Consider the following 9,627-nt stretch of genomic DNA (forward strand, 5'->3'; position numbering starts at 1 on the left):
TGTCACCAGCTGCCCCGTCCGGTTTGGCATCAAAGAACGCCATGTCCTGCTGTTGGGGGGGGGGGGGAGAAGGGGCTGGGGGGGCGGTGGCTTGCGGCAGAACTGCTGCCTCCAACCCTCCCGCTATCCACCACCAACCCCTCACCCTCCTAACCCACCCCACACCCTCCCAAGCAACGTCATCTCCTCCAGCCCCTGGCTTCCCACTCCCCCCCCCCGCAGCACTGCCCCAGCCCTTCCAGCGCCCACTCTTGCCTTTTCCCTTGCAGGCATCTTCCACCTTTCCTCCCCACATCCCATCCAAGCAGGAGGATTTACTCGCAGCAGGGATGGATCAGGGTTTACGCATCTGCCGGCCCTTGCTCCCGACCCGTTGCCAGCAGCCACTGATGTAGGCTTGAAGGTTCAGCAGCTGTGGGATGAGAAAATGGCATTAGCGGGTCAGCCAGCACTCTTGCCAACAACGCCTGCGAGAGCCCCACCACTGCAGATCTGGGGTGACAAGCAGCCTCCTGGGGTCTCATCCAAGTCGCACAGGAGGGCTCGGCGACCAGCAGCAGCTTTCACGATGCCTTTCACATAGGTGGGGTGCATGGCAGTGTAAACCCGCCTGATGTAGCCCCTGCGCGGGCTAGCGTGCAGAGCCCTGCTGGGGAGCTGATCTTTCCACAGGAACCTCGCTCTGGCCTATCTAGTGGGAGTGGGACGTTAAACACAGGTCCCGGCAGGGCTCTCCTTGGATATTTCCGTCGTTACATTACTATAAACTCCTTCTCGGAATCTTCTTCAGTCTCTGTCCTCAACAATCCTCCTGTGGCACGAGAGTTCCCACAAGTCCAATCGCAACATTTGTCGGGACTGTATTTCCTTGGATCATTGGAATTGTCCACCAATTACAGTCTCATCGGACTGGCCTTCGTTCCTTGTGCTTACGAATCAGGGAGCACAGCCTAGGCACGATCCACACTGATCTAGGCCGTCATTACTTTTATAGATCTCACACCTGCCTTTCTCTGTTAGGTAATTCGAACTCCACATATTGTACAGCTATTTCCAGGCCTTGGGGTCATCTTGTGGCCTTTGTGTGAATGTCCTAACTAGCTCTGCCTTTAATTCCTGTCTGTGGACAGGATGCGCGCCGGTGCTGCACCATGGGATCCGGATGAGGCTGCGCTATATGGCTTATTAATAAAAGGCGGTTTTGACTTCCTCACTTATTCACCACCTAGTCCTTAGGCATCCCAGCATCAAGACTCCAGGCTATCTTTGACCACAGCTGTGCACGAATTGCAGAGATACTCACATGAACGTAGTGGCGTGACACAGGGGGTGGGGCGTGATAGCCTGCAGTGGGTTTGATCAGTCCTGCTAAACCTTAGGGTCTGTTGAGTTCAATCCTTGAGGGGGCCACTTAGGGAACTGTGGCACCAATTGGGTCCTGCTATGAAGGCATGGGGCTGGACTCCATACCCTTCCATTCTAGGAGATGGGTATATCTCAAACTATTTTATTATACTTTTATTTATTTTATCCCTTTACCTGGGCTTGACACAGTTAATGTCGAGCACTGTCAAGCCGTGGACAAGCCATTCATTATTTTCCACTCCAATGCGCATATACTTGCTTTTATCACAGTGAACTCTCACTTGCCTGTCATTGCAGCCTTTCACCCCAGCTGGGCTTGGATCTTGAGTTTCCCACCGCTCTCTCTGGGCCTGACTCACCTAAATAACTTATCAGTGCAATGCTGCTCCTTCCCTGCTTACACTCCTTTCCAGTACCACTGATAAATTCATTAAACACAGGACTAGCCTGGAGCTTCAGGGCCCCGCTGTTAGGCCTTAAGAGAACTTAAAGACGGCCATACTGGTCGACCAAGGGTCCATCTAGCTCGTATCTGTTCAACAGTGGCCATGCAGGTGCCCCAGAGGGAGTGAACCTAAGCCACATGATCAAGTGATCTCTATCCTGCTGTCCATTCACCACTCTGGACAAACAAGGCGTAGGACCACCATCCTACCCATTCTGTGGCTATAGCCATTTGGACTTAACCACATGAATTTTATCCAGTTATCTTTTAACGTGTTATGGTCCCAGCCTTCAAACATCGTAGGAAAGGAGTTCACAGGTTGACTGTGCATGTGTGAAGAAGAATTTCCTTTATTTGTTTTAAACCTGCTGCTATTAATTTCATTTGGTGAACCCCTAGTTCTTTGTTTATGGAACAGTTAAATACTTTTCCTTATCCATTTCTCAACAATCACTCAAGATATTTATAGACTCTGTCATATCCCCTTAGATCTCCTCTTTTCCAAGCTGAAAGAGGGCTGCTCTTTACCTTTCCTCATACAGGACCCTCTCCAACCCCTAATGATTTTAGTTTGCCATTTTTCTGAATCTTTTCTAGTGCTAGAATATCTTTTTTGAGGTGAGGGTACCATATCTGTACAACAGTACTTCGAGATGTGTGACATACCATTGGATTTATATAAGGGCAATAATATATTCTCAGTCTTTTCTCTTCCCCTTTTTAAAGATTCCTACATCCGTGTTTGCTTTTTTGACCACCTCTGCACACTGCTGGGACAATCTTTCAGAGAACTATACACACAATGACACAAGATTTTTCCTGACTCGCGTGTAGCTAAATTTTAGTACCACCCATCATATTGTATGATATATTCGGGTTACTTTTTTCCAATGTGCATTCTTTTACATTTATCCAATTAAATTTATGCTTTGTTGCCAAATCACTCCGTTTCGTGAGATCTTTTTGAAGTTCTTTCACATCTGCTATTGGTTCTTAACTTCTTGAGTAGTTTAGTATCATTTCAAACTTTTGGCCACCTAACTGTTTACTTTCTTCCAGATCATTTATGAATAATTGAAACAGGATTTATTCCTAAGCACTGACCCTTTGGGAACACACTCGTTTACCCCTCTCCTTCGAGAATTTTTCCATTTTAATTCCTACCCTTATGTTCGCCTGTCTTTTAACACAGTTCTCAATCCATGAAAGACCATTCCCTTGTCCCCATGACGCCTTAATTTAATAGGAGCTTTTGGTGAGGGAACTTTGTCAAGGCTTTCTGGAAATCTACAGTACACTATGTCCACTGGATCCCATATGTCCACGTTTTGTGACCCCTTAGAGAAACATCTAATTAGTGTTAGTAGACCGATTTTTCTTTTGCAGAAACCATATTTAACTAATGACCTCAACAGCTTTATGTTTTTCTATGTGTTTGGACTGTTTATTCTTATTATTGTTCCGACTAATTTGCCCCCCTGTCAACATTAGACTTTACCGGTCTGTAATTGCCGAGATCACTTCTACAGCCCTTTATTACATATTGGCAGTTACATTAGCTAACTTTTTCAGTCACTGGGTTCTGAAAGCAATTTAACGGACAGGTTACAAAATCTTAGGCTGTTAGCTTTGCAATTCACAATTTGAGTTCTTTCAGAACTCTTGGGTGAATGCCATCTGGTCCCAGTGGCTTGGTAATGCTTGAGTTTATTCATTAATCTACAAAAACTCCTCTGTGACCTTCATCTGTGGACAGCTTCCGCAGTTTGTCACTCCAAAGCAGCTCAGGTTTGGGATCTCCTTACCATCCTCAGCCGTGAAGCCTGAGCAAAGAACCATTGTTTCTCCGCAATGACTTCTACCGCTCTTTAAGCGCTCCTTGTGTACTCGATCATCCATGGCCCCACTTGCTTGTTTAAAGCCTTGTGATCTTTAGTCCTGCCTGCGCTTATCTGTGCCGTCAAGCCTCGATCCAGGACGCACTGTTCCCTCTCACCCCAGGTGATTCGCTTCTTTAAGCCACTTTTGTTGGGGGACCTTGGAAAAGGACTTTGAAAGTCCTAATCTTATGGTCGTGGCTCAACAGATGAGTGAGACGTAATTTTCACTATGGCAAAAAGGACGCTGGTTAGACCCTCGAAACAGTTTTCCAGGTCTTTTAACGATGTTCGTTTAATGATCTATTTTCACCAGTTTGCAGGTACGCTGTAAGGCTGACTGGTTAATTTCCTCAGATCACCCAGGGTCTTTTCGATTTGGGTACGGCACTGGCCCTCGGGCGTCTCTGGACAGCGCTGCATGTCTCTGAGAGAGACAGAGGCAGGTGGGGGTGTGTCGAAAGCCCAACAGCATCCAAGCCCCCCAGCATCACGCTTGCCATGAGTGATTAGAGCAGGCAGGCGCCAGGGAGGCCGGGCGCAAACCTCACGCAGGTCGCTCCCCACGCTCGCGATGCTGGCTCTTGCACGAGCCACCACGTTCACAGCTCCCCCAGGAGCACGGGATCGGTACGTTGAGGCAGGCCGCGCCCAAGGCAACTGCGAGAGAGGACAGGAGTCCCCGGCATTGCGCGGCCCGGCGGCCGGACTGGGTACCGGGGCGGTGGGTCTCCAGCCCAGCCCCAGCCCCGCCCAGGCCCAGCCAGCCCAGCCCAGGCGGAGCGTTGCGGCAGGGAAGCGCTTACCACGATCGCTGCGACAGGGCAGCAGCCGCGGGCGAAGCGAATTCCAGAACTCGGCCCAGGCGAAGTCGGTGCTCCGCGGGGGGCGGCGGGGGCGTGGGGGGGCTCGCCCACTCCTGGTCAAACAGGCCTGCTCCGCGGGCGAGGGCGGCCACCGCGCTCAGCACCGGGGCCCCCGCGTTCCAGCAGCGCGGCCGCGGCCCGGCGCCCGGGCCCGCGGCGGCAGCACGAGGTGGCCGCGCGGCGAGCGGCACGGGGGCCCGGAGCACGGCAGGGACTCGGGCGACCGGTCTGCGCCACCGTGGAGGAGACGGCGGGGTGAGGGGCCGGGGCCGGGGACCCGTGCCAGGACACCCACGGGGGGGTGTCGCGGGACCGCACGGGTCCCTGTCGCCCGGGTCTCGCTCCCCAGCGGGGGGCGGGGAGCAGCTCCCTGGGCCGGTCCGCCGGGAGGGAACCCAGGCGTCCGGAGTGACCGGTTTACCGCCGCGGGGCGCAGCGCGGAGCAAGCCCTAAGCAGGAGCATGACGGCACCGGCCGGCGGCCCACAAATGCACGCGCACGGGCTGGTACGACGGGCCGTCACCCGGCGACGCGAAGAGCGCGAGATTTCAGCAGGCCCCGCCCTCCTTCGGAGCGACCCAGGCCGAGCCCCGCCCACCTTCTGACCCCGCCTCGGTTGACCCCGGGCCCCGCTGAGCCTGCACCCCGGACCCAGCCCGCGCCCCCCCTGAGCTGACCCGTCCCAGCCCCGCCCCTCCCCGCATATCCCGCCCTCCGAGCCCCGCCCCTCCCGGAATGACCCCGCCCCCAATCAGAGCCCCGCCCCTCCCCGGACTGGAGTCAGACTGGCTCCATGGCCCCAACTCTGCACCCTGCGGAAGCAGCTGGCTCCTCGCCCCCAGAGCGGTGGCGGCCTGGGCCTCCCTCTGCCCGGCTTCCTGCTCCGGGGCCTTGGTGCAGCAGGCGGCGTTGGCCAGCGCTGTGCCCCGTGGGCATCAGACCCCAAACCGGCTGGGCTGGCAGAGTCTGAATGTGGGGCTCTGCCCTCCAGGGGGGTGCGGGAGGCCACCCTGAGACGGGGCCGCCCCCCAGTCGCTGCCGCATTCTGGGAAATGACAAACTACAATTACCAAAACTAAATGCTTTATTGAGGGGCTCCAGAGGGCAGGGAAGCAGCAGCAATGAGGCAAAGGGCCTTGCCCCCCACCCCCATGGGCTGAGGAGCCAGGGGCCAGTCAGGGGGCAGAGTCCAGCAGGCTCCGTGCCTGCGCCGAGAAGGACTGAGAGCGGATCCGTGAGGCCACCTCCTGCGTGCGGAATGTCAGGCCGAAGATGTCCTCGTGGTAGCGGTTCTGGTCCTGGAGAGAAACCCGCTGTGAGGGAGCGCTGGACAGGGCAGCAACGCAGGGCAGCGAGAGCGTTATCCAGGGAGCCCTGCAAGTCCAGCCTGCCCTCAGTCCCGACCCACGCCCCTATCCCAGCCCTGGGTCCCCTGCTGCGGCACCCCCTCAGTCACAACCTGCAGCCCTAATCCCAGCCTGGATCCCCAAAACACCCAGCTGATGCCAGTGACCCCTCACTCCCCCTACAGCTCCCTGTTAGGCCCCAGCCCAGGCTCCCTTCGGCCCATGCCGTCAGCTGGAGCTGGCTACCCCCCCATACCGGAGTTCGCTGATTAAGTCTCCGGCCTCAGCCAGCGTCATGCCTCCCTCTTCCCCCTGTCCCCCAGCTCTGCCGGCACCCCTCAGTCCCACCCCACAGCCCCTATCCCAGCCCTGGGGTCCCCCACCTTTGCTGACACCCCTCAGTCCTGACCCACGCCCCATCCCAGCCCTGGGGTCCCCTGCCCCCCAAATCTGCCGGCATGCCTCAGTCCTGATCCACAGCCTCTGTCCCAGCCCTGGGGTCCCCCAGCTCTGCCAGCACCCCTCAGTCCCGACCCACAGCCTCTATCCTAGCCCTGGGGCCCCCCAGCTCTGCCGGCACCCCTCAGTCCCAACCCACAGCCCCTACCCAGCCCTTGGGTCCCCTGCTCCCCAGCTCTGCTGGCACAGCTCAGTCCCACCCCTCAGCCTCTGTCCCAGCCCTGGGGTCCCCCAGCTCTGCCAGCACCCCTGAATCCCAACCCACAGCCCCATCCTAGCCCTGGGGTCCCCCAGCTCTGCTGGCACCTCTCAGTCCCGACCTGCAGCCTCTATCCTAGCCCTGGGGTCCCCCAGCTCTGCTGGCACCTCTCAGTCCTGACCTGCAGCCTCTATCCCAGCCCTGGGGTCCCCCTGACCTCCAGCTCTGCCGGCACCCCCCTCAGTCCCAACCTGCAGCCCCTATCCCAGCCCTGGAATCCCCAAAACCCCAGCTGTGCCAGTGCCCCTCACTCCCAACCTACAGCTCCCTGTTAGCCCAGCCCAGGCTCCCCGAGTCCCCATGCCGTCAGCTGGAGCTGCTCCCCCACCCCATACCCGGAGTTCGCTGATTAAGTCTCCGGCCTCAGCCAGCGTCATGCCTCCCTCCTGGGCCAGGATCTGCTGCACCGTCTGCAGGACACCGGTGGCCATGGTGACGTCCCCACAGACGTAGAGGTGGCCTCCGCGCTGGCACAGCACCTGGTACACGTCGTCTGCCAGCTGCGTCCGCAGGATGTCCTGCACGTAGGCCTGGGGCAGGGCAGAGCGTCAGTGTTAGCCGCCCTGGCCCACCCCAGCCAGCCCCCTGGATGCAGCCCCCGTTACCTTGGGGACGTCGGGGTCCCTGGAGAAGGCTGTCAGCACCCGGCTCAGCGCCCCTTTCTGCTGGGCCTCCAGCGCCTCCTGCTGGTAGAGGTGGTCAAGGCGGGCACAGCGGCAGCCAAACACCAGGATCATCTCGCCCACTCGGAGGCCTGGAGGACAGGGGCAGGGTTAGGGGCAGTGCTGGCCCCCCAGCCCCGGGAACCTGCCTCTGCCCTGGCCCTGCTGAGACCCCTCCTGGACACACATGGCCCTCCCAGTGCCCCTCGGGAAGGTGCACCAGGTCCCCCCCGACCAAGATCCCTAGGGACCCCCAGCCCTCCAACCCAATCCAGGTGTGTGGAGGCACGCAGCCCCCCAACCCCAGGCCTGGCCCCGAGACTCCCAACCTTCCCATGCCATGAGCCCTAGGGACCCCTAGACCCCCTGCCCAATCCAGGTCCCCCAGCTCCCACACAGCCCCCCAGCCGTGCCCCCGAGCCCGTCTGACCTTCTGTCTCCATGTCGTGCAGCCGCTGCTGCCAGAACCCCCGGAAGGGGGCGATGCCGGTGCCTGGACCCACCAGGATGCAGGGGGCGCTGGGGTCCTGCGGGAGCCGGAAGGACGGGGCCCTGTGTGGGGAGTGATGGTGTCTGGCCGTGGCACTGGGTGGGACACCCAACTCCGCCCACAGCCAGTGCACTGCAGGGGCCTCGGGGCAGGGGCCACGGCAACAGAAAGGGTTAATGGGAAGGGGAAGGGTCCCCAGACTAGGGGTGGAGCAGGGCATGCCGGGAGCTGCAGGGCCTAAGGGGTAAATGGGGCTCAGAGGGGAGCAGGGCATGCCGGGAGCTGCAGGGCCTGTGGGGTAAATGGGGCTCAGAGGGGAGCAGGGCATGCCGGGAGCTGTAGGGCCTGGAGGGAGCATGCGGGTAGGGTCCTGGCCCCCCTTACCCTCTGATGAAGGTGGGCACCATGTCCCCCTCCTGAAGCTGGGCCAGCCAGGTGGAACAGACGCCGAAGTGCAGGGGCCCCTGGCCGTCTGTGGGACACAGGGGAAGAGGGGCAGGGTGCTCAGAAGCCTCATGGGGATGGCACCTGCCCCCCATACCCTCTCTCCTTCTACCCAGTGCCCTCCCCATGTCTCCTCAGATACCCTCCCCCATCCTCCCTCATCTCATGCTCCTCCCCTCCCAGCTCCAGCTCCCCGGGGCAGGGGGGAAGAGTCAGGCTGCTCACCCCCACAGCCAGGGCAACCCCACAGCGAGGTATCACTCACTCTGGCTGTGCGGGGTGTTGCTCACTCTTGCCGGGGTCACCCCCTGGCTGTGTGGGCCTGCTCCCTTGGCTGAGGGGGAAGGCGGTGTAATATTCAAGGCATAACTATGATGTATTTTCATGAGAGATCAGTGAAACGGTTCTGATTTTCTGAATGTGATTATCCTAGTTGTGTGATTGTAGCACTTTTGTATCTGAAGTTAGGAATATTGACTCTGTATCTGTATGAGAAATGTGTTAACACCCGGGGCATGCCCACTGGTAGGCAGACTGCAGTCAATCTAGATCAGTGACTCTCAAACTTTTGTCCTGATGACCCCTTCCACACAGCAAGCCTCTGAGTGTGACCTTCCTTATAAATTAAAAACATTTGTTTATATATTTAACACCATTATAAATGCTGGAGGCAAAGCAGGGTTTGGGGTGGAGGCTGACAGCTCGTGACCCCCCATGTGATAACCTCGTGACCCCCTGAGGGGTCCCAACCCCCAGTTTGAGAACCCCTGCGCTAGATGGCTGGCTGGGAAAGGCCATTAAAGAAAACTATAGGCCTTAGAAGAAGTTTATTTCCCACCTGGGAGCCTTCCTGAGGCTGCTCTAAACAGCCTCTGACTTATGGCTACTAGAACTACAGGATCATGTGACTGAGTCACCTGGTACGGGACTCCATCTTGGGATGTCAGTGCTTTTCCATTGACTGGCGCAGGAACCAGACTTTGAAACAGGGTTCCGGCCCTGTGCAGAAGCTACATAAGGGGAGTGACATAATTGGGGTTCTTTGTCACTGACTCCCTGCCCAAAGAGACTCCGGGAAACACCTGAGGTACAAGGACTGAACTGGGGGGAAGGGCTGGACCCAGGCGAGAGGGATTTGTAGCCTGTGCATGGAACACCTGGGGATTCCGAGCTGTGAGCAAGTGCAGTTTGCCCCCAATCTGCCTGTATCATCTCTTAGGGTGAGAATCTGCTACTCATATCCAGTCTATCTAGCATATTAAGCTTAAGAACGGCCATACGGTCAGACCAAGGTCCATGTAGCCCAGTATCCTCTCTGACGGTGGCCAATGCCAGGTGCCCCAGAGGGAATGAACAGAACAGGGAATCATCAAGTGATCCATCCCCTGTTGCCCATTCCCAGCTTCTGGCAAAC

General features: G+C 57.7%; 2 protein-coding genes across 2 annotated transcripts in view; one reads left to right on the forward strand and one right to left on the reverse strand.

Annotated features, from left to right (window-relative positions):
• FASTK (Fas activated serine/threonine kinase) overlaps positions 1–9,627 on the forward strand; it is a 419,919-nt gene that overhangs the window by 274,159 nt on the left and 136,133 nt on the right. The window lies entirely within an intron of this gene.
• Positions 5,620–9,627, reverse strand: part of NOS3 (nitric oxide synthase 3) — a 93,148-nt gene continuing 89,140 nt past the window's right edge. Inside the window, exons 19-23 of the mRNA XM_075063414.1 lie at positions 8,154–8,241; positions 7,710–7,831; positions 7,223–7,371; positions 6,953–7,147; positions 5,620–5,851 (exon numbers count right to left, since the gene is read on the reverse strand). Coding sequence (XP_074919515.1) covers positions 5,729–5,851; positions 6,953–7,147; positions 7,223–7,371; positions 7,710–7,831; positions 8,154–8,241 — 677 coding nt within the window. The 3' untranslated portion in view covers positions 5,620–5,728. The remainder of the gene's footprint in view (positions 5,852–6,952; positions 7,148–7,222; positions 7,372–7,709; positions 7,832–8,153; positions 8,242–9,627) is intronic.

This window comes from Chelonoidis abingdonii, chromosome 2 (assembly GCF_003597395.2).
Source record: "Chelonoidis abingdonii isolate Lonesome George chromosome 2, CheloAbing_2.0, whole genome shotgun sequence".
Lineage (NCBI taxonomy): Eukaryota > Metazoa > Chordata > Testudines > Testudinidae > Chelonoidis > Chelonoidis abingdonii.